The sequence below is a fragment of the Nelusetta ayraudi genome, unplaced genomic scaffold, assembly GCF_046127955.1.
Source record: "Nelusetta ayraudi isolate G7.1 ecotype Tasmania unplaced genomic scaffold, CSIRO-AGI_Nayr_v1 ptg000011l, whole genome shotgun sequence".
NCBI classification, from domain to species: domain Eukaryota; kingdom Metazoa; phylum Chordata; class Actinopteri; order Tetraodontiformes; family Monacanthidae; genus Nelusetta; species Nelusetta ayraudi.
The window spans coordinates 3394613-3419617 of record NW_027466061.1 but is presented as its reverse complement, the minus strand read 5'-3'; the positions used below and the strand labels follow the sequence as shown (position 1 = coordinate 3419617).

General features: G+C 40.9%; 1 protein-coding gene across 2 annotated transcripts in view; it reads right to left on the bottom strand.

Annotated features, from left to right (window-relative positions):
* Positions 1-24770, bottom strand: part of LOC142884441 (CD166 antigen homolog) — a 58557-nt gene extending 33787 nt beyond the window's left edge. The window contains exon 1 of one of the 2 annotated variants that reach the window (XM_076020083.1): positions 24459-24770. In XM_076020083.1, the coding sequence (XP_075876198.1) occupies positions 24459-24516 (58 nt within the window). In that variant the 5' untranslated portion in view covers positions 24517-24770. The remainder of the gene's footprint in view (positions 1-24458) is intronic. The other variant, XM_076020082.1, reaches the window with a different exon arrangement.
* Between the last annotated feature and the right edge of the window lie 235 nt (positions 24771-25005).

Genomic DNA, 25005 nt, shown 5'->3' with positions numbered 1-25005 from the left:
TCTGCTACATTTTAAATGCTGGAATAATTTAGAAATAATGAAAACTAATAATAATAATAATAACAATAAGAATTATACATTTGATTTATAAGTGCCTTTCTCAACACTCTCAACACTTTACGAAGATAAAACTAATGCAATAAAACAACAAATAAAAGGTAGACACAGTAAAAGGATAAGGAATAAATAATTAAATGAAATGAAATGAAATAAAATAAAATGGAGCAATGCACTTAGAGAGAACAGGCTATCTTGAACAGATGAGTGTTGAGTTTGGATTAGAACAGAGTCGATATTACGGATGTCCAATGGGAGTGAGTTCCAGAGTTGGCCGAAAGCTCCGTTCACCATGGTGATGGGATGGGAGGAGGGTACAGGGAGGTGGAGGGAGGAGGAAGACCTGAGGCCGCGGGAGGGGGTGGCAATGTGGAGGAGATCAGGCAGATAAGGGAAGGGCGAGGTTGTGGATGGCCTTAAAAGTATACAGGATACAGAAGAACCACTAAAACTGTGTTGAACTGCTAAAATAGTTCAACACTTCTCGCCGTGGAAAGGAGCGAAAGTTAGATCCACTAATTCAACGTGAACATAGAGCAGAGCAGAATGCAAATTTTGAAGATCCATGGGGAGAACCTCAAAGAATCCCAATAAAAGACAAACACACACAGGCAGAAACAGAAATAGTCTACAAATGAGCTGCAAAGTTTTAGAAAAACAAATAAGCCTAAAGTGATCTGATGGTTTACACTGCTTTTTTTAACAAGTCTGAGTAACTTTCAAATCTGGGCAGAACATGTGTTGTCTTTTTCTGTCTTGCCGCCACTTCCAGAATCAGTTTTTGAATTTAGAAAAATAACATTTGTTCTATATAATGATTGCCACCAGGCCACAATCCTCGGAAACTTCTCTCGAGAGTGAGGCAAGACGTCACACGTTAGAAAAAAACAGTATGTGTGCGTATGCACAAAATAAAAGTTAGAATTTGTGGCTGAAACCTCTGTGGGTCCGGGAGATGCCAACATGTGGGAGTCATGGCACGGCTTAAAGGCACATCAGTTAAAACGAGGAAGATTTCCCCTCTCTCGTTGTGGTTACGGCTCTCTAATGTCAGGGAAAAAAACTATAATTTGCAATGAAATTGTTAACTTAAGCCTCTAGGCTCATTTTAAAATTAGACCAGCACACCCAGGAACTTCTAGTTCAAACGCAGCGCCACCTGGGAGGCAAAACAAAGACCACGTGCACAAATGCAAATTAGTGGAAAAGTAAATTTAACAGAAACCACTAAAATGAAATTGTTTGATTAATTGTGATAGTGTGAAGTGTGTGGGCAAACACAAGACCAATTTACACACCACAGAAGTGCAAGCTACAAAAAAACATTTCATCCATCGTAAGTCTTTTAATCAATCATTATTTCAAAAAACTTCAATTCTGTCAATTTTTTTTTCTTTCCAAACCCTCCACCATTTTTTTTAATTCACAGACTAAACCAAAATCATCTATAATCATGACGTGTTTCTTGTGAACAGTTCCTGGTCTGGCCTGGTGCCAGTTTAGTCTTTTCCGTCAGTAGTCATAGGTTGGCCATGGTGTTAATCTCAAAGATATCAAACAGCACGAAACGCAACATTGCAAATAATGACCGAGAGAGACGACGGCTGCCGAGGTGAGCTGCGTTCACATTCAGTGCTGTCTGCTCTGTGGGTAAGTCCAGCCCACAATTAGGACGGCGGTACGATACATTACTCAGAGTGCGAAGCACAACAGGACCTCGGGGGGTTGAGGGTGGGTGGAATGAGGTCCGGGGGGCGGAGGGGTGCTGTAATGGCACGGGTATGAGGGGAAACGAGAAATCACTGGCTTTCAAAAGACATGAAAAGCTTCCTTCCTTTCAAATGTTGCCTCTATCCATCCATCTCTCTCTCTCTCTCTCTGTCTCTCTCTCTCTCTCTCTCCCTAAGCTAAATGATAGACCATCGCTGGCACGCTACCCAGTGGAGCAGCTCTTTCTGCCTGATTGTTATGAATCATCATAAAACAAGCTAATTAGCAGTTCTGAGTCTTTTGGCTAAGTGCAACAGCCAAGCCTCCAAGCCGCACACATGCGTACAACCCCTGTTCCGCAAAGCTCAGATAATGATACGTGCTGTAGAGAGGACATGACGGAGACTGGCCTGAAGGTATTCCAACTGCAATCAGATTCCGCAATGTCTGCCAAGCTGAGAGACGGCCACGTGTTCGGTAGAGCGCACCTTTTGGTGTACATCGTGCCATTTGTTTTTAAAATGACAAAAGGACTACAGAGCCACACCTCTACCCTGAAATTAGAAAAGAAGGATACCAGGACTTCCTTTTTGCATAATATAATCACATTTCTGCTCTGTACAGATCGGATTTAATGTTATTTTTGGCAAGTCTTTGACTCACACCGGAGCGAAGCTCGCTGTCGGCACCAACATTATCTGTCTGATAGTCGGCTCCGCATGAAAGGAGACACAATGAGCACAAACAGCCTGTCGCTCACTCCATGGACCGGTAACTCAGAGGACAGACAAACTGACACCGGGAAACAAAGCCTGTTCAAAAAAAAAAAAAGTAAATTAAATATTTATTTTTTTATGTTCACAAAGGGCAACAATCTCATAATACTTTAAACGCATCTCTTCTCATGAATATACTTATTATTATATATTTACTATTGCGATTAGACGGGCGTGTACCTCAAGCAGGGATTAGCCATCCACATTTGAGTATTTGGGAGACAACTCAATGCGACTGTTGCCCATTTTAGCAGCACTGCTTATGAAAGCTGTAGTCACGTTTTAACAAATCAAATGCTGTTAAATCTGGACAGAATTTAGCAAGGGGTAAAATGTATAGAATATTATATTGCACTCACTCGTTCAGCATTTATGCTCCTCATTCATCATGAAGAGTTGTGATTAAAAATATGCTATTAACCTGAAAGTCAGGACTAGACACATCACACACTCAATATGTCTCCTGAATACACCGAGCGCATTAGATCAGAAGACTTTTAGTGAAATCAATAAACAAAATGCATGTTTCCATTAGTTACAGTTACAGAAAATTACATTAGATGCCTCCAATAAGAGATTCAATCTGCAGGGTCTGCAGTGCACTGCACGTCAGTGATGAGTCTATTAGACCTGCGCATTTGCATTTGTTCCAATGCACTAAAAGGATTGCATCGCCAGACATCAGATCTCTTTCGTTGCAATCCGGTTCAAAGGCACGTAATCCAGAAACCTCACAACCCGTCGTGTTTCTTATTATATCCTGACATGGGTATGACTGGAATCCATAACCTCACGCATGAAGTTATGGATACGCATTTTCCATGAGAAAAAAAAAAAAAAAAGACGCTGATCTCAGTTACACACACACAGAAATACACACACACACGTAGACTCAATAAAGCTCCACGGTGTAACTGACAAGTATAAAACGGCATGAAATGAAAAGGCGTTGGAGTAAAATTATGAGTTGTACGGGTCAAGAGTCAGGAGGCGTGCATTCCCCCGGAGAATCGCACATTCAATGTTCCAACAGTTTATCAACTAAAAATCTGAACTTTTTCGAGCCGTTTTTACTCTCACATGAGGTTTGACTAACCCTAACCCATTTGCATGCTCTCCACCTGGACTCCAGACGAAGCATGAAAGTGTAGCAGATTAGCCCACCATCTGCAGCTACTGTGGGAGATTCTCTGAGCGTTGCAGGTGTTGCAGCACAGCCCTATCATTTACTGGCAGCCTCCTGCCCTCCTTCTCGCTTCAGTCCACTCCTCTCTCAATGCCCGTCGCAAACCGGGTTGCAGAGCCTGAATAAATGGTTCGGTTCGGCCCTAATCCCTCGCCTTTTCTGCATTAGAAGCTAAGAGTTGGGAGCAAATTGATTGACAGTTCATAAGCCTCCTTTTCGGGAATGTCATAACACACAAGCACGCACAGTACCTGCCTTCTCCTTAAACCCATTTATCAAAGCTTCTCCACAGAACAATGAGGCGTTTCTTTGAGGTTTGCGGGCAGCTGGACGGCCAAACTGGGCAGGGAGAGAGGAGTGAGTGATAAGGCAGCAGTTTTTGTCTTCACTGCAATGACGCATACAGTCTGAGTTAGAACTCCCACTTGGTCTGGCCAGATAAGATTATCGTGAAATTGCTATCAGCACATGAATGGGGTTGTGGACACTGTCTAAAAATGTGTGTGGAAACTTTTATTTCTGAACTGTGCTAAAGTTAAAAACAGATATGTTGTTCTCTTACACCTGTAAAGGAGAAATGAAGCAATTGTGGTGTCAGGATCGTTGGAAGTGAATTTGGAGATAGATGTGGTTAAGCTATTCCACTGATTTGTTTTTTGGATTTCCCAAATTTTCTTTGAACAAGGTAAAGGTTTAGGAAGCCTGTTTTAATGAATTCCAGAGGCGGTTTCCAGCATACTGATTATTTCAACGTAACTCAAAAATGTATAATTCCTGTGGGTCACATGTTTACTCGACAATTGTCTTTAAACGGCCCAGAGTTGCTCCTTGAGTTCCCACTCACTCAGCGTAAACTAGGGTCACCCCCAATCTAGATGAGGCCTGCTTTGTTTATTTAAAATAAAAACCAGAGATCATCAACAATAAATGCACACGAGGGTGGTTGTTTACGAGAACATGATGCTTCCCCAAGGCAGAGCACAGAGGACAAAAAAAATCTGCACTCTCAGGCTATAAATCATTATGTGGCAACATTCCAGCATGTAAGCATTGGGACGACAGCAGGACTGGAGGACACAAATGTTTTAGGTGTTTTCATTCCTTCATCAGCTACTATTGTTTGGGATCCTTCTATCTCACAAACATTTGCAGCTGCCAGAAAAGCCCTGTGGCATTCTGCAAGTAAACACATGGGAGAAGGAGGAAAATGTTTTGTCCCTCTTTAAAATGTAGAAATCATCCATTTTCTCTGCAATAATGCATTTACATTTATAAAACCAAAACAAGCTCTGTTTTACTCTATTTTAGCCCTGAATGTGAACGTTATCTTCTCATTATATGAACGGTGGATGATGCAGCCACTTGTATGTCTCGAAAATCCATCTCAAACCTTGTGAAAATACCTTTCTTATTCCTCAGCAGCACTCAACACTTCATTCATCCCTGCTAGTGGAAAACATGGGAGATGGGGCTAGATCAACAACTTGTATCCGGAGTCATCAGTTATCCTTCAAACAGAATGCAGCAGGCTGCTATGTTGCGTATCTGCAGCGTTATTCAGTAGAGGCGCTCCACAAGGCACATTGTCATCTCCATTACTTATTGCACAACGAGCAGGTGACTTGTGACATGTCACAAATTGTCAGGCGACACAGGAAGTGTGTTAAGCATCAGTGGTGGTGATGAGCAAGAGTACAGGACACTCATTAAGGATGTCACACGGCGTCCACAGAAGGGGAACTGCCTCCGGCTCACTCACGTAAAACGCAGCGGAGGTGATGAAAGGCTTTTGCAAATATAAAATCAACTGAAAAATGTTGAGTCTTACAAATACCGACGTGTGTGTTTAAACGAGCTGGACTGGATGAACAACATCAGGGCCCGGCACAAAAGAGCCAGAGTCAACTGTACTGACTGAGAAGAATAAGGTCTTTCAGTGTGCAACGACCACTTCAGGGGTCCTTTGCAACTTTGTCGTGTTCTCAGCCGTCTTTTCCATATTTGCCTTCAGGGAAACTATTCATCAGGGATGGAGATGTACGGCAGCGCTCTGCCGGACACTGTGGAGGTGTGGAGTGAGAGATGAGTGTCAGCCGATCCATACTCACCCCAGTATGAATACCTGTGTGCCCTTAATCAGCCCTTACAGGAACGGGCTGCTCCGCTGAGTGTTCCCATAAATCTTTTGGTCTGTGCAGCAGTCAAACTCTATCCCAGCAGTCAGCACATTGCCAACATTTATTTATTATGTCAGGCTGCTCATTTAACTTAATCCAAGCAGCCAACTCTGGGATTCATGGGGTTCTTTTATGTCTAGCTGGGAATTTAGAAATATGGTGGTGATTCTGCATGGTTTGTTTTTTATTACAATTCCTTCCTGAACATCATACCATGGAATGAAAGAAAAAGTATAATCTGGGTTTAATTGAGTTATTAGAAAGAAACTGATTTGCAATAAGGTTGTACTTGGTAATTTACACAGTTTATTTTCCCTTCAACAAATGTTGACCCCAGTTTGCCTTCTTGCCAGCAGATACAGCATTTCTTTGCGTACGAAACTGTGGAAACTGTTTCGCAACTGTCGCCCATCCTCGTTGCATGTGTAAAGAACCGATGTTTGAGTGAGCAGAAAATCCCTGACCGTTGTGGCTGAGCTTAAAAAGCATTCTGAAGTTGACTGGCAACGGCAGAGCATTGGCTAAGCAAACATACGCTGGCTGTGCACACAAACGCACGCATTCTGCTGGGAGGTAAAATGTTAAACAGGTGGCAGTGGGGGAAAAAAAATAGCCTCCTCTCTCTGTGACTCTGACTCCCTCCAGCTATGAGTCCAAACGGATCAAGTAGGTCATGGAGGTCAAACAAATTCTTCCCAGTCCCTGTGAAGTGGCTCTGCAGGGTGGGGGATGCTCTTGAAACCTCTTCCCTGACAGCTGCTTTTGTCATTAACATGCTACCTGAGACTAAATGCTCCCTGAAAGCCACAACTTAGCAAAATGGATTGGGAGGGAGGGCATACATTTTTTTTTCTTACTTTCTGAAAAGAAAATCTACTTATTGCTCTTTATTTCTCAATGATCTGCTGAGGATTCCAGACCACTTAGATGTCTGAGTGGACCTGGCTTTTTCAATTTTAACTCTGAGAGAGAGGAAGAGAAGTCCATAAGATAAATATCATAAGGGACTGCAGTTGGTTTAGTGTAGTATGATCTTAAACACTACAGACAATATTTTAGGTTACAAGCTCGCATTCTTAAATATTATAATAGGAGGTGACAAATTAGTCTCTGACACTTGAAAAAATAATACTTCTGTTCCGAACAATAAACGATTACAAAATAAGCCACTGAAAACTTGAATGTTTAGCAGTTTTCACTAATATAAAGAGACTCACATCAACCTTTATTACTGTTCAGCAATGTGTGTGTGTGTGTGTGTGTGTGTGCGTGTGTGTGTGTGTGTGTGTGTGTGTGTGTGTGTGTGTGTGGGTGTGTGGTGGTCCACTATACTGTTCTCACGTATTGTCACGTAAAATATAGGCATCGGTGGCCACAGCTGTTAAGTTTGGAACCATTTGACTGCGAGTATCTCCCTTTACAGGAAACAAAGGTCTTATAACCGAGAAATAACAATCAGTATGCTTACTGTGTTAAAATGGATGCCTTCTGAATTCAAGGTATTGTGTTGTAATGCTGGTCCTGATCCAAGATTGAACATATATTTCACTTATATTTGCTGTTGATGCGCTGTTGTTGTGCCCCTGCATGTGATGCTCAATAGTTGGGGATGGGGGTGGATTGCAAGGGCCCTTGAGAGTTGAGGCTAATTCGCTTTACAAAAAGTGCCTTCTACTGCGTTAGAGGCACCTCGATGTCTGGAAGGCAAACCTAATGCTTAACGGCAGAGGATGGACACAAACATTAGTCCCACTTGTTAAAAATAAATAAACCAGAGTGCCCTTCATTACCCCCTAACCACTTAATCTGCCTAAAAACAATAGACTGTGGACAATTGTTCCAGAGCTAGGAAAATTGTCTAATAGACAAGAACAGCAATTAAGAGAACGGAAGAAATTCCAACCCTCAGCAGATGCCCAGTCATTTTGCCACTTAACGTGCATGCATGAGGGATGCACTTGCCGGCTGGGGGGAGCAAATTACAAAATTGCCCTCTGAGTCGAGGTCCACGGCCAGAAATACTGAGAATGGTTTCACAGCAGCTCCCCTAGTTTATCAGGATAGATATTCATGGGCACAGATTGTCAAGTGATGCTCTTCAGCAAACGGATAAAAAAGGTTTATCACCAGCTAAATGCTCAAGCTCCCCCGGTTGGCTGATATGCTGATATGAAGCGAAAAGACACTAAACAGGGCCTTGGGTGTGCGCTATCATGATGAGGTCTGGGTACCAAGAGAATGGCAAGTCTACTTAAGTCTACTTAAGTCAAAACAGCAAGCCTTGCTGTTTTGCTCACCTCATTCTTTCTCTTCCACCATCTCCCCCACTTTGCAAAGTGGGAAAGATCTACATGCAAGGTTTTGCTACTAGCTTTGCAAGATTTTTTTCTTCTCTTAAATCTGTAGCAAATCTGTAAAGAGAGAATAATTAAACTACTCATCTAAACTGAATCATCCTTCACTTGTTTTTCACAGCCACGGAATGATTTTAGATGGAGTCCCGTGTGTCTGTTGTTTCAGGAGGGTGTGGCAGCTTGCACTGTGTTTGCTTATCCAGGGTAATCAACCATTTATTGGCGTGTTAATTAAAATGTAGCTCAGGGCAGTCACATGAAAGCCATGGCCTAAAACGTGTAAAAATGAACGAATGAATGAATAAATGACAAACAATTATATATAAAAACAATCAGTACTAAATTATAGCAGCAGAACTGGAAATGCAAAAGTTAAAATATCTGAACTTCAGGTGAAAGAACTCTGTTTAGATAGAGGGTATGTCGTAAGTTATTTATATGTCCTATCTATTTTTTTGTAATGCAAAAATATATGACACAATAAAAAAAGCTTTTAATCCATATATTTGTTGTTCAGCCTCACTTAATGCTCAAAGTAACAATAGCCCTTCACAACTCCATTAGTTTAGCTTTTTTTGGCTCTGTTGGTGACTTCTGACAGGGTGACACATGCGGACGTCTGTTCACACAGGTAGCTAGTGAGACAAACAACAGGGCATTCTTTAGCCATGTGACATGCATGAGCTGGCAAGGTAAGGGGTAGAATTACACAGTGTGAACAGCAGGAATGCCGCAGTGCATGTTTTTCGGGTTTGTCAGTCTGTGAGTCAAGGATAACACAGTGACAGGAAGTGGTATTTATGCAGTCAGCAATTGCTTGTAAGATGTATCCTCAATGGGCTGTCATTAATTTCGACAATGCCAAAGGCAGATTAGGGGAAAATTTATAATTTCCCCTGGAATTGTTTGACAGGCAGAAGGGTGACGTGAGGGCTGCCGGTTTAAGGCGGATGTTAATTTGTGAGAATGATTTATGTAGATTGGAAACAAAGTAATTTTTTTTAAATAAAACAACTGACAAACCAAAGGATTTCTTATATAAGTGAATAAGATGACAATTGAATCCCGCAGGGACCCGCAACATCATTTCCTTCATAGGACGCAGAGAATGACAAGTTCAAGGGCAAGCAGCCAACAACTGTGCTACAGTTTCTATGTAGAATACAATTATTGAGAGTCTTCTATTTCTATACATTATTTAACCACTATAATTTATATAGTGCAATCAACTCCTTGTTTCTCTAAAACCATTTTTTCAACAATTTCCTCAGTTAAAATGAGTCCTAAACTCAATGTTAACATCTTTAATGGTATCATTTTTCTTCCCTACCTACTTCTACGAATGAGTGAAAAGCAGTGACATCAACAGTACAATAGCATGTTCATAACAACAGTCTACAACATAAACGTTTGTTTGTGCACATTAAAAAAATCGATCTATAGTTAGAAAAGTCTAATTATAGATTAATTTTCAAGTAGTCTGCATTTCTTTCTTTTTTTGTTCGCCTTTGTTTGACGCAAGAGACAAGCTATAAGTCACTGCAGAAATTCCAAATGATGCTCCTGAAACCCTTGAACTGCTTTCAACAGTACATAGTAAAAACAACTATTCAAAGCATGAAAGTAACCCTTTAAATACATATATAACACTTTTATTTTAAAACTCTTTTGAAAATCAAAAATTAAAAATAACATAGAGCATTGTTGGGGGGATTTACATCTGTAGTCATAGCATGAAAGATGATGAGATACGATACTACGTAATTATATGCTTCCATAAAACCAAAGAATGTATCACAGGTGTTCCCTTTTTGAAATGAGCTTCATCAAAAGAGAACTAAGAGAAAGACTCCAGCTGAAACCTATAATAAGAATAGGATCAAAAACCATCTGTGTTGTGTTTGATCTGGTGAAGATTTGAAAAAGTCAGATAATACACCAACACCGGTATTTGATCTGATCTGTAAATTAACAATTGGGTTCAAACCACACCCCAGTGACTGTTGCTGTGTGTCATCACCCCCATCTGCATATTTATCTTCTGTCCTTCTGTCTTCTGTCCTGTAACTAAGGTTGCATTGGGGCGGAAAGCTATCCCAAAAAATATTCAAAACTTCTAATGATTTAATAAAGTTTAAATATTAAACGTAATGTTAAATTGTACTTAGCAAATAACTATTTAACAAAAAGAGTGTAAGACACTCATGCAGTGGCATGAAACCAAGCAGTTAAACAAGTAGAATAAGAACCTCCTCTCACTTGCAATGGTGATGGTCAAGTTGTAGCCTTGTTTGCTGGTAAGAGGTTCAGTGCCAGTTACCCCACACACTGCTCAGGACATGAAGGATCCGGTTTATTCCGGCGTACACGCAGTGCAAATTTTTTTTATATCAAGCAGTGAAAGGATATCCCATATAGTGCCTTTAACTGAATTAGTGCTTCCATTTGAACAACCAGAACATCTTGGATTGCTTTCCATTAGGAAACAGTGTCTTCCACTGTTTCTGCTGAACCTCAGTAAACAACTGGCCATATCCATGACCAATAATTACACAATGGAATTAAATGGAAAATGGACTGCACTTACGTAGCATTTTACAATTGCCTTTCATTCACCCATTCACACACATTCATACACCAATGGGGGCTGCTGCCATTGGAAAAAGGAGAGTGCATCCCACAATTATGATTACCTGAAGTTGATGGATTGCTGTTATGTTTACAGTATCTGGTTTAGACTCAACCACAACTATTGAATCAGCAAGAGAGCTCAGTGTGCCCTACATGTAAATCACCTGTTCTCATTCTTAATTTGTGCTGAAATAAAAATTAGAACTATTGGAAGTTGTTGTGATAGAAAAATCTAAAGATTTGTATTAAAAAGTCAAATTTAGCCAAATAATCCTAATAAAAATCCTCACTTGATTTACAAAGTTTCCATTTACAGTAAACACAAGCATCAATTGTTCTTTGTTTAAACTGAAAACATGGCTGCTTCTCACTTTAGAACTAACCTTTCGAGAACGACCTGGAATTTTTGCCCTGAAGCACTAAACCAAAGTTTTCACTCCCCCCCAAGAATCAGCTCCTTAAAACTCTACAAGTTTCAGCTTGACCAAAAGAAGAAGAAGAAGAAAACCCTGTTAGGAATTTCCAGCCAAACGTACAGACTGTTCCGCTCTACCTGGCCATTTTTTTTTCTAATTAGTGATAACGTTCAGTCAGGATATAGGTTTTAAATAGTGAAGGAAAAACATATTCAGTCAAAGCACTCGGGAGTCGATGACTGAGCTCCTGCTTATTTTGCACAAGATACAATAAATTCAGTGAGCATCAAAACAGTCAACAAGCTTATCAGGGCAGCATCAGTCTTCTTGCCTGCTACAAAGCATCCCCCCTTCAAAGCTGTGGCTCAAGTCTTGAGAGTGAAAGAGAGGCAATGCGCAAGAACAAAGTAGAAAAGCCTCCAGTTATCTACCCAACATTTTGGGCTAATCTGCATGAAGAAGGCAAATCTTTGGAATTTTCAACATTGAAATAACACAATCTGCTCCCCATGCAGAACTGAACCATATATGCCTTTGGAAAAATAAACAATCATTTTATTGTGGAAGGGTAATTTTTTGACGGCAGCTAAGAGAATAAAATACAATTGATGAATATCTGTCGAAAGCACAAAGTACTGTTTTAGTACAGTTATATTTTTAGATACTGCGAACAGAGAATATGTTTCTAACTGTCTAAATAATGAGAAGTAGACATGCGCAGCTGTTTTCAATGTATCTACTAATGCTATCGTATTCTTCAAAGGAAAAGTTGCCAGAAGGGCTCATCCATCGATGTTGTTCAAGGATAGCATGGACAAAAGGGGGTTTCAATACACTGCTTACCCAGAGCAAATCTGTAAAGCTCACTGTACAGAGCACAAGAGTTTGACTCCCGCTGAACATATGACAAAGCAGAGGAAATGAGACGGCTTGAAAAGAGGCAAGGAAAGGAGACGTGCCAGGTGCTCCGTGGCCTCAGGTTAGTTTTTCTGCTCTTGTGTACGCCAGCAGGAGACACAAGGATCGCAAGAGCCACGCCTTTGAACTCTCCCGTGTGGTTTGGCTAGCAAATAAGGAAAGTTATGCCTTCTTTCGGAGACACATCTCTCACTTGGGTAGTCAAGACATTTTACAGTTGAAGTGTAACAGAGGTTTTTGAATCAGGCAGCTTTGCACATGTATCAGATTTCCCTGACTTGCTCTGCTTAGTGTGAAAGATATAGATCCTCACAAAGCATCCCTTGAAAAAGATATCCCATCCCACTTCCTTATCAGTGGTCACCACACTTAGGGAAATCCATATAGCAGCTTAAAGCTATGGGGTTTGTTTGTAGTGAGAAATGTCAGAGAGACCGGCTCAGAGGCTGGTGTTAACACTGGTTTTCTAAAGAAAAGGACTCCAAAGTGAAATACCTGAGTGTTGAGACGATCCCAAAAGACAGTAAGGTAGTGGTAGGTGCTGTGTCTGACTGGTCCTTAGGAGATCACACTGGCATTTCCTCAATAAGACTAAAAGAGGCCAGGCTTTGCGTGGTTCCCAGCGAGGTTAAATTTAGACCATAATACCCCGGGCTCAACGGAGAACATCACAGCACTGAAAGCCTGGACTGACTTTGGGTAGTCATAATGGTAACCAAAAACAGAGGAGCCACACAGAATTTCTACACAACAGGTTTAAAAACATTGCCTCCAAGAGATATCAGTCAAAGGAGACAGGTGAGAGGAAAACTCATACCCCAAGGCAAATAGTCTAATTTTGGGTAGTATATTTGCCGTTGTGTTTCAGGTAAAACACTACTGCCTTATCCATCTGACAGGCTGAATGAGCATACAATAAATCAAAAGAAGGCGGGTTTTACACAATTCTTCTTATCTTGAAGCTTACCATCAATGTCAGCAAAGCAAAGGTTCTTTTTTATATTAGCTTTGAGTTCATTTTTCAGAAGCAACCAATTTTTTTCTTCCATGAAGGTCATAACCTGTCAGCCACGGGTCCATTATTTCAACTCACATATTTACAAAATATTGATTTGATAGCGTGTTATATTTCCTCTGCATAATCGAGGGATGAACCAATGAGCAATAAGTACGTTTCTATACCTAAATACTGAAAATACTGCAGTGCAATTAAACAATTTGACCTGTTGATAAATTGTCAAAAATTAATGTAAATCAAGAAAAGTAAATCAGGTCAGGGGTTTGCAAATCACTTAAAGTTATGACTCAACACGATGGGCAAGTACACTTGTTACTACTACTTTATGTCGTCACAGGGCACCTAAAGTGTACAATCAGAGCCCTTTACAGCCTATGACAATATAAATCGCTGTTGTTTTAAGGTTAGGGATTAAGGACCAGGCAGCAAAACAGACACACAAATCAGGGAGGCTACGGCTCTTTTCGTGGGACTGTTACGTATTGATCGGAGAGTTGGGGGTTTCATGAATGGCCCCTGCAGTCTTCTTTTGAAAGTCCTTAAGCAGGATACTAAATATAAATTTGACACGCCTTGAGTTTGTGAAAGGCCCTCCTGACCCCCCCACCCCCCCCCCAAAAAAAAACACACACTTAACAACTGTTCCTGACAAGAACTGCACCCATTCCAAAAAGGATCTCAAATCCCATGCATGAAAAAGAAAAATGCTATCTAAGTATGAGTCATGAAACATTGAACATGACTGAGGAAAGAGGGAGCAACTGTCAACATTTAACACGAAAATTTCAAAGCAAAAACGTCTGCTTTATATTCAGCCAAGACGACACACAGCCAAACCGCAGCAGTTCTCAGCAGCCAACACAAGAGACCCAAAATTATTACTGAACTCCCCCATGTCAGGAAATTCCCCTGGATGGTGGCGAGGAAACCCATGCATACAGTGGTAAATGAGGCATATCCAAGAAAGACCACTGATTACAAGAAGATAGATATGTTTTTTAATCTGAAACTGTGGTTTCTCCTGTACAGGCAATGAAACTAGACTCAAGAACTCTAACACATTGGAGAACCAGTATCTTAGTGCCATCTACTGTATTTAGTGTTAGTCTAACAGTGATACTTCATGAGCTGATCTGATCGGGTCGATGGGGTCATTCCCTCCGAGGGACAAATCCTTTCCATTCAAGCCCTCTGCGGTCAATAAAAACAGATCTTTATGCTGTGCAGCAAAGCAGAAGAAGACTTCAAAGTTACTAATCCCTTCATTTGAACGCCTGCAAATTCTAGGATGAATTGGGATGAGACCGTGCTACATTCCTTTCCAACCACACTGAAAACCTGCGTCACTTGTCAATGCTGGATATTCACAGTTTGTGTCATATGTGAAGCATCATGCTGAACCGCAAACTACTTCAGAAGCCCAGAGGTGGCTGTAAGCTCTGAAATGGAAGGCTGGTGTACTGAATGTGTAGGTCTCAGGATTACTGGCAGAAATAGTGTGCAGGAGGGATAACAGGAGATAAACCGTCAAGATTTTGAGGAAGGAGGGGTTTGAATAAACATAAATAATCTTGTGTTATGAATTGCAAAATGCCTTGTGAATTCTTGAAGAATGGAGTGTTTTCAGTGCTCTGTGAGATTGTCATATCAATGTTCTATCTGCCTTCATGCACAGAATAAATTTTGGATTTTAACATTGCTTGACAAAAATCCACCATTACTCATGCAAATTTGTCTTGGTTCGGACAAGAATGTGAACGGACACTTCTTTTAAACCTGCAGTGATGTAACATTTAGTTGTGTTCTTTAAATGTTTCTACTTGACCTCTTTTCCAGTTGTTAGAACGACAAGGGAACAAACTTGGCCTGCAATAAAAGTTGATAATTCTCTTGGATTTCACTAATTAACTTTAAAACATTGACTGCTCTAACAGGATACAGATCACAAATACTAACCAATGAAGTTGCAGATACCCACTTCAACAACAAGATATTTAAAATTCTGTTGAATTTGTCAATGGATCCTTTAAATGTTGGTTCATTTCTTTATTATCTTTACATTTGGCCAGATGTTTGCTTTGCTGTGGGTGGTGATATGCAAAAACCAAAATGTACACAGTTTATATTCAGTCTAATATATATTATAGACATTCTAAGCTGCAAGTACAAGGGTACTATATAATATTTTTAACTAAGCCCTATTTACTTGCACTTTTCCTTGTGCTTTTTGTTTGGGCTCTTAACTGGTACACTTTTCCAACTGGAACGCAAAGCAACCCAATTAAAAGAAGACATATCTGGATTTTCCACCCATTGCAGCAGAGGACCGTGACATTTTTTTTTTCTTTCTCCAAACTTATTTAATTTGCCTGCTCTAACCGGCTATCAAGGCAAATATTTGTATTGACTTTGTAAATTTAACAGTTTAAACCCTGATTGTCCAGATCTTTTTTTTTTTTTTTATAAATATAACGTCAGAAAATTCTGAAGAAAAATAAGAGACAACTTTTTTTTTACACAACTGTACCCTTTAATTATTATGCAGCAAACAAACCAATGTATCAAGATGTGTCCGTGACTGTGGAATTATTCTAAATAACAAGGAACAAGCTGAAAAAGGATGGTGTATTATCCTTTTTTTTTTTACTTGATAAATCTTGCTACATTTGCATTTTGCATTTTGCTCAAAAATGTCCTCAATATCAGAGAGTGGAAAATACAATTTCACAATACAATACAATAATTACATACCTTGCATCATTCCAGAGAGTTCTCAATTTAAAAATAAAAGGTCATTGATGGTCCTCCTTGCTAGTTATTGCCGTATTGCTTAGTTGGAGGCTTTGAAATAAACAACTGGTTGTTTTGCTGTGTCATTTGCTAGTTGGTCAACTGGAACTCAAACACTTCCAACTCACAAGATTGGTGACTTGGTGATCTACAAGTGCAGTTCGCCATCGCCAAGAACCTTCGGGGGAGATGAATGCCTGCTTTGTTAAGTTCCTGGTATGCACCAATTAAAAGAAGCAAACAATGTCAACATGACCCACTTTCCTGTATTTCTGGTGCCCAGGCTGTCGGCTACAATTCCACAAATATGTCACTGCCTATGGTACGAGTCTAAAGCAAACCACAGTGCCCTCTGGCCCTGGAGCATGTTTGAACCCTACTTACATATACATTGCGTAACACAACACTTTGGCATGTGTAGGAATGCTACAGTTGAAACCAGTTGCTTTAGAGATGTTTAGGACTAGTTGGCATACAGACAGTCTCAATACACTGTACACGCCAAAAATGAAATATAGTGAATATAGGTTGATGAAGTCGCACAGCAGGTTATTAACTGGACGACATGAACAATATAGGCCCTGTGTCTTTTTTTTTTTTTTTTTTTTTTTTTTTAATGCCACAGTTATTTCAGAGCGAGTGCCTCGGAAAACAGATAAGATTTGGATTTGGATAAGAGCTGCACAGTGACCAGCCATGACTGAGACGGATGGATTTGGAGTTTTTAATTTCTTAAATAATAAAATAGTCAATGGCTGAGGTTTTGATTTATATATACATGGTGGTTTGCAAAGTCCTGGAACGGATCTGACCTGAATATCTCGAGAGAGAGAGAGAGAGAGAGAGAGAGAGAGAGAGAGAGAGAGAGAGAGAGAGAGAGAGAGAGAGAGAGAGAGAGTCGAATATGAATTCTAAGACAAATTGCGGTACTTACTCTTTTTTTTATTTTTTTTGAAAGTCAATACGTGTACATTACATGTGTGGCATACAATGATCTTGACACTGAGCATTTCTGTAGCCTGGGGCAGGGGATTTTAAACGAGCTGAGGCTAATGTTTTTTGTTTTTTTGTATGTCAACTATGCCATTGGCTTTGGGATATCTGCAAATAGCTTATGCAGTAGGAAATGAACTGAGACTGAACAGTGTCATGTAACACCAAATCCCGTATTCTATATCATGTGCAAATGCTAGAAATATGTTGGCAGGTTGGTGTAAATTTATTTTTTTTCTACGCTTGAGGTCGCTGACCCCTCACCGCCTCATCCTGATTACTCCAAGGTTCGCTGCTAAATTGGATTGTTACATTTTAGGGATCAAATTACAATTCACACAACCTCACACACATTTTCTTTTTTCTTTACTGGGATAGTTCACCCTCTGTGGAGGAAGTGTTAATTTGTTTTCTTGGGACTAACTGAGCTAATTTAGGGCTTTAATTTACTGGCTGCAATAAAGATCACTGGAATGTGCATGTTTATAAATAAGCACAACTAATGTTCCAGCGTTGAGCTCAGTGAGCAGTTACACTCAACCTTGAATCATAAAGTCGAAGCAATATGTATAAATGTTAAGCTATAGCGTTTTAATAGCAATTTCCAGTAGATTTTTTGACAGTTTGAATTTTCTGATATTTTTCCCCTCAGCATTGTATAACCATAATCAAAAAGTTTCCACTGGAATTTGCAGTGCATAAAGCCTGTGAGGCTTTATTCAATATATAAAGATGACTTTTTACACAAAGATTTTTGTTCCTACTGCAGTTGGTAAAGTTACTCAGTACCCTTGGCTTCGTGCAGTTTTTGGTCCATTGTTTTGTTCACCCTAAAGAGGAAGGCTTTTCTCTTCCACTTCTCTTGGTTGCCAGTCTGTTCATTAATAACTACCGAGTGTGCCAGGCCTTTTTATACTCAAATACATCTACAGGGCCTTTTACTAAATAGCTGTGAATTGCTAATTATGGTGGGTTTTACCATTTCATCCATATGGATTTGGAGGAAATATGCAGAAAGTATTCCTTGCAACGTTCCTATTGTGTTTTCAGCTTAGCTTCGCTTTCAAGTTAATGTTTCCAGTTATTTGGGATAGACGGGCTCAAGGCCAGCTGTTATCAAAGGCATATGAAATCTCCAGAGGGCAACTCCGCTCAGTTGTTTTCCTTTGGATCTGCGTCTTTTTCAGAACATCTTTTGGTACCAACACGAGATGCTCAAATACTGGCAAACGACTATAAGGGCTGAACCCCAGTCGAGATTTATTGATTGTCTTTTGAGAGCATTTTTATCTCATTGTTTTAAACTTCAACATCTTGGTAAATAAATAAATAAACAATCTGCCAACCCTTTCATCACTAGGCACCTGCTCTTCAACCTGCTTATGATTCTCCAAACTCGAACTCTTCTAACTCCAGTGTTTTCTTCCTATGTGGCCCACTTAACAGATCAGTGTGAACACATTCCCTCCCGCCCCTCTCATTGGATAATGTAACTACAAAATACGAAGCATATTACTTATACATTCTTTCTATATTTTATTTAAAGCTTATCTGACAGATGCTCTCATTGGTCCTCTCTGTGCGGCGAAGGCTTTTGGGTAGGAATAACCTCTCATCTGCATAAATAATAGTGTGCTCTGCGTGCAGCATGCTAATTCCGAATGCCACATTACTCTTCTGAGAACCCAATCACGTTGACACGCATGCAGTACATCTTATAAATAAGAGTGAAACACATTTTGCTAATTAAAAATATTACAATCTGTATGATAAAACTTTTTCAATTTTCATGCACATGCAGTCGCAAGTGTGATTCAAGAGGGAATTAAGCTTCCTGGGCTAATTCAACTTTGTCTAATATAAGGTCCCAGTTGTACAGCAGCAGCATCTAGTCCATTAACAGCTACAGAGGGTGTGAAAGCCAGGGGGACTCCACCACTGATGACTATCAGACAGGCCCAGAAATGTTGTAGTGTAGCAAAAACTAACAGATGTCTCATTATTTACACTGCTATGGTGTAAAGGATTTGTTTAAGGATTGCTTGTCCTTGTCCTCCAAACCTCAATCACATCCACTGTGTTTGATTTTCTCTTTTTTTATGTAAACTAGACCGCCTTGAACTTTAACCTGTCGACTCCCACCTCCCCCGTCTCTGAGCACCCCTGTCACTTTTTATTACTGTGTAATGACATTTTGTAATGGGTAACCCAAAAGTGAGCAAGTTACATTTTAAACTTCCTGTTCCTAACTTAGGACAGAGGGTCTGATCACGGCATCAACTCATCAGTTCATCCGTGAGTGAGAAGAATATGAATCCAGCAGCACTTCACGGGATAAAAGAAACATCATGTGGAGAAAAACAAAAGAAAAAAACTTTCCTGGATTAAACTCATAACACATTGCTTGACTCCGGCTCAGCCTGCCAACAACTGAGTCAATAAATCAGAATGCAGCAGCACGATAACACAACCGCTCCTGTTTGCTGCCATCTCATTCCGTCAGCATCTCCCAAAAGAGTTTCTTCTTGGCAAGGTTGACTTCATCGAATTTTAATTTCCTGCACATTAAACAAGACTGCAGCTCTCCCACTGAGCTAAACACAGCGTTTTGCTTCCCTTTTCGATGCAGTCACACCTCCCACTGACATATCAAATGACTTTCACCATGACATCATGCGGGAGGAAACAACCCGAAACTCCCCACAGGACAAAGATTTAGTGAGCGCCAGTGATTGTGACTCACCGAATCATGTGATAGCCTCTGCAGCTATTGCTGTGGATTTGCCCATGATCTCACTTATAGTTTCACTTTTCTTTTCCATTTCCGTAAATGTTCCCCTTTCTCAAGTAAACTACAGTGTTTAAAAGCACAGTAACCGGAAGCCCCCACTGAGCGATTTCAGCATTGTGCACACCTCTCACATTGACAATCATTCACTTTAATGTCTAAACTCCAATGGGGAAATCCTTTTCAGGGTTTTTGGACTTCCTTGTCCCTTCTTATGTTTTCAAGCTTTCCTGTAATAGCTCTGTTGTAATAAAATTACATGAAGTAGTAGTTAAAAGAAAAAATGTTATAATGCTCCTTAAAACTATGAAGTATCATTACAGATTACCAATTAAGCCATACCATATACATTTTTAAAAAACCATTAGAGAACATATTTTTGATGTTACATCTTAAAATAATCAAAATAAAAACACAACATTTAGATCTATTAAAACAGTCTTAACACAAGGGTCAAGACATTGGCCTTTGAGCCATAATTAGAATGCTGGAGATTTCAATTCAGTCCTCAGTGTATTATTATGTTATCATGGAAATGAGGGTAAAACAACAGTGATGCAGCAACAAATTGTCTGCAGAGGAGTATGCTCATTGAAGTGATAATCCAGCTTTCCTGAAGTGATGTGGTGCTCACTTGGAGGCATGTGCCTCCAACTTGTGGCAGTCTTGCAGTTGCAACAACCGTGTCCAACTGATTTAGGAGCATGCTGGTTTAAAAAGGGGAGAGAAATACATTCCTGACACGGAAAAGTTCATGTGAAGTAACCCCACTGACCACAAATCCTGCCTGCCGTCAGAACACATGATCTCCAGCTAAACCACAATGTCATTCACAGATTTAAGCAGCGGTCCATGGGACATAGATTGTATTTTTACACAAATAGAAACAGTGTAAACCTTTAACCTATGACACATGGAAATCACAAGTTATGAGCTGTTTATGAGCCCCATCTGAGCAGCAGCATTGCCATCCGATGGAAAATGGGAGTTCATCTTCGAAAAAAAACATTTGCTGGGGAACTGAAAGATATTACCGTTGTGACCTCGACCTCTTGCCTTGTTCTGTATTCCCACCTGACTCCTGTTCTGACTCTTGTCCCTTACCGTCATTGACTCACACAAAGGTTTTTTCCCTCCGGAAGATTGAGCTAGCAGTACCCTATCCTTCAGTGGTGAAGACATTTTACCAACTTTTATGGTTGCTGTCAACTGGTTATTGTAAACTAAACAATTATACCAACCTTAAATTAAATAAACCATTGCTTTCATCTTTAAAAAAGTTATTAATGAAGGAGATAAATGAGCATTGTAATCTTCAGATGATTGTCCTTAAACTTTACTACTGATGTAATAAGTTGGGAAAGACGTGCCCAGTTGAGTCATCAGAGACTAATTACAAAACATATCATTTGAAGATACAGAGCATGTTTCAAAGCCACATTATAACAGCTGATAAAAGTTGTGTCATTCATTTGTATGTGCTACAATTGTGCATGAGATAAAAGTTCAAATTCAAGTTCAACCTGTTTGTATAGTTTTTTTAAAGTAAAAAAAAATGCAAAGTTACTTTTTACTGAAGCCTTGAATTTGAGCCTTGAACTGCTAACACAATGCTCACGTTCTTCATACAAACACTATGTTCCAGCCAAAAGACAGTGGCTATGAAACAGTGCGGGTAAGGTACATTGAAATATTACCTAGCAAGTCCACTTTAGTAGCAATTACAGGAGTTCAGAGGCTGAGCCTGAATCCAATTCATCCCTACTGCCTGCCAAATGGCTGCCAACAGTTTTATTTTGTATTATTTTACATTTATTATCATAGTTTTGCTTTGCTGTAATGAGAGCTTTTTCCACCAGCTCTCCCGCTGTCTGCATGTCTATGCTCTGTGGGGGTGGGGTGATTCACACAATCATACACATTGATATGCAGGCAGACAAGCCATTGTATGTCCCTGTTTACTATACAGGGTGGGGCATCAGCTTCCTTGTCGTAACCTGCCTGCTGCTCCTGCTGGAGAACTTTTTGCCGCTGGTTACCTAAACAGAAAATATTTGGCCATGTTTTCAAGCAGTCGGCCAACCTGCAAATGGTAAGCGTGCTGCCCCAGGGAATAAATGAGGACACGTCAGTGGCAGGACATGCAAGCACACTGTTATGTTATGTAAGAATGGAAAATGAATGGAAGAAGAAAAGAAGAGAGGAGGTTCTGATGGGGAGGTTTACATTGATAAAAACTAATGAAACACTGAGTGAATCTTGATTATTAAATGAGATGTTTTGCACCTTTGGGGTAGCGGGAAAGTATTTGAATTCAGTATAATACATATATGAATGAAATTTACAAAGAGGAATGTGTATGTAATGCAAGGAGACTATTAATTGTTTTTTGACGAGTAAAAAACTATTGTCTTGGTTAAATGTCACTGGAAGGTGAAGCAGTTTTAGAAAAATACAAATGAAAACAATACATTTGTCCGACTCGTATTGAAAAAAATGGATTTTTGAATCGCTGTTCACAACTGAAAACTTAAAGCACCAGCAAATGAGGCGATAATTACCAATATCATAAGGAGCAACTGAGGTGACTGTTATCAGTCACTTCGATAGATAATGGTTGTACCAACAGGGAGGGGCATTTAATACTTGGAACTTGGAAGTTTGTTTTCACACATTTTATGGCCCTCGCTAATCAGGGCCACACCAAGACCTAGAAAGCCTGTCTGGAAGGCTGTCTTTACTTCACAAAGAATGAAAAGGTAAAACAATCTCTGACGAGCAAAAGCCTTCATTCGCCATTGCAGTTTTTTTGTCAACAGTCCTGGCTCTGCTGTGCCCCCCCCCACCCCCGAACATCTGAGCTCGAAGATTAGCACGCCACAGTCACCCTAAAAGCCTCCCACCACTTCAAACTTTTTGGTCTGACGGTCACATTGACAGAATTCCCCCTTTGATGTGGGGAATGCTGCAGACTGCGCTGAAAACTGACTTCAGCTGCACACCGCTGCGCTGTTATCTGTCCTCGTGTGGGGGAGGATAAATATGGATTTCATCTTGAACAAAATGCGGCCAACAAAAACCTCCCTCGCGGAGCCACTGATCCTGAGACGCACCAGATACCATCAGGAGTGATGGAGACGCTGCCCCTGGCTGTGGCTGAGCAGCGACCCACCCGTGTACTCGCACCTCCCACTCCTGCTCCCTCCTCCTCCACCCCCACCCCCCTACTCCCCCGCTCACTCCTCCCACCGTCCTCTCCCTGGCCAGCGTTCCACCACAAACTCTGCCACCAGCCAGACAGGCCGCCCGCCCTCCAGCCACGGTGACAAAGAGCAGCTCTGTGAACACTGCGAGATGGCCAGCGACACAGACACAACTCAAGAGATAAGAGCTCAGAGAAAAAAGGAAAAAGGAAAAAACAAAAAACAAATCTGACTTATCCTGTGTTAGTGACACAAGACATTGTCTGGGGTACCACGGATGAGGTTGTGAAGTATTTTAAAAGCTAAGCCCCTTGTTTTCCCACCAAGAAAAACACATCCACTATCAGCTCGGGAGATAAAAGACGGAAATCTTTCATTTCCAACGACAGTCCCTGGGTCTGAGGTCTCATATTTCTACCAAAGGAATAAAAAATATTCAATTAATTAATAAAAATTAAAAAAAAAAGAAAAGAAAAAAAACACCCCTGTTGCCAGATACACTAAGAAGTTGTCAAAATCACGAATAATAGCAAGGTTTTCTTCAGAAAACAAAGAATAATTTGGATACACAGTGAAAGCTTTTAATCAAACAAAGCGGGTTTTAATCCGCCTTGAGTGACAAAAGTCCTTTTTGAACATGACAGTGTTATTAATGCATTCTTTTGGTCTATTCAGCACACAGAACAATAAACACCCCCTCACACACACACACACACACAAAGACGCGGCAGCCACGCTTACCAAACACAAACACGGGCTTGGGTTACAGCAAAATCTAAACAACCGCATCGCTAATTACAAGCAAGTGATCTGATAGCGGGGACCATTTCACCCCCGGGGTTCCAACGTGGATCCGCGGACACCGCAGAGCCACAGAGCTCCGGCCGGGGGTCGTTTGTTTTATTAAAACTGATTGCCTCGGAGGCTTGTGTTCGAGGGTCAGCAGCAAGCCCACATGGTTTCAGCTTACCCACCTGTTTATTTACAGTTATCCCCTGTTTTAGGCGGCACCTGGAACAGCTCAGTGTGCTGCGAGCCTTCGAATGCGCAGTCGGAAATAGTGCGAATGTATGAAGTATGAATTGGAAGAAAAGTTTGGTTCTTATTACTTCATCACAATTGTTATTATTAATAGCGTACCTTCGAGGGTATCGTTGTATTATAAGAGTTATTATTATGGCAAGTCGGTGAGAAAGCGCGATGGGATAAAAGTACGTGTCTCTTCTTCGGGCGAGTGACATGTCTCGCCACGAGCCCGCAGCTGCGTGCTTCAAGAGCGGCTGCGTCAGGTTACGGTTGACGCACACTACCGGCTCAAAGTGACCGGCGCAGCCCTTACAAACTGAAACTAAGCGTAAAATGGCGAACCTCAAATAAACACGCTATGACTTTTCTCTCTCTCCCAACATATTGTCGAACTGGCGTGAGAGACGATGCTCACCTTGGAGAAGAGTCCCGGCACTCGTCAGAGCCAGCAACAGGAAAGCGGCGGAAACCATCCTGGTAAAGTGAGTTCGGCGGTCGGCAGCTGCGGCGCGGACACCTCGGGTGGAAGTGCTTCGAGTGGGTGTGAGCTGAGAAGTCCGTCCGGGCGACAACGGTTACGGGTTACGGCTCAGACGTAACGGAGAGTCGAGCGGGAGAGTCGAGCGAGGGAAATCCGAAATGAGCCAAAGAGCCAAAGTCCGTGTAGTCAGTGGGAGGCGACAGCGAGCGCAGGTGAAATATATAAGGCGCTGGATGGAGAGGGGAGGAGAATCCGCACAAGTGAGTCCCGTGTCGGCTTGATATGTAGTCGGTGATTTGGTCAGCGCGAAAGAGGGCAGGGCGTTCAAATCCTGACCGCTTCCCTCTCTTTTTTTTCTTCCTTTTTTCTTTTTTCTTTTGCGGAAGACGTTCTTTGAAATGTCTCGAAGAAAAGCGAAACACTGACGAAAGGCTTCCCACATAGACCAGTGTGTGATGTAGGTTTTAAGTGCGTTGATTGA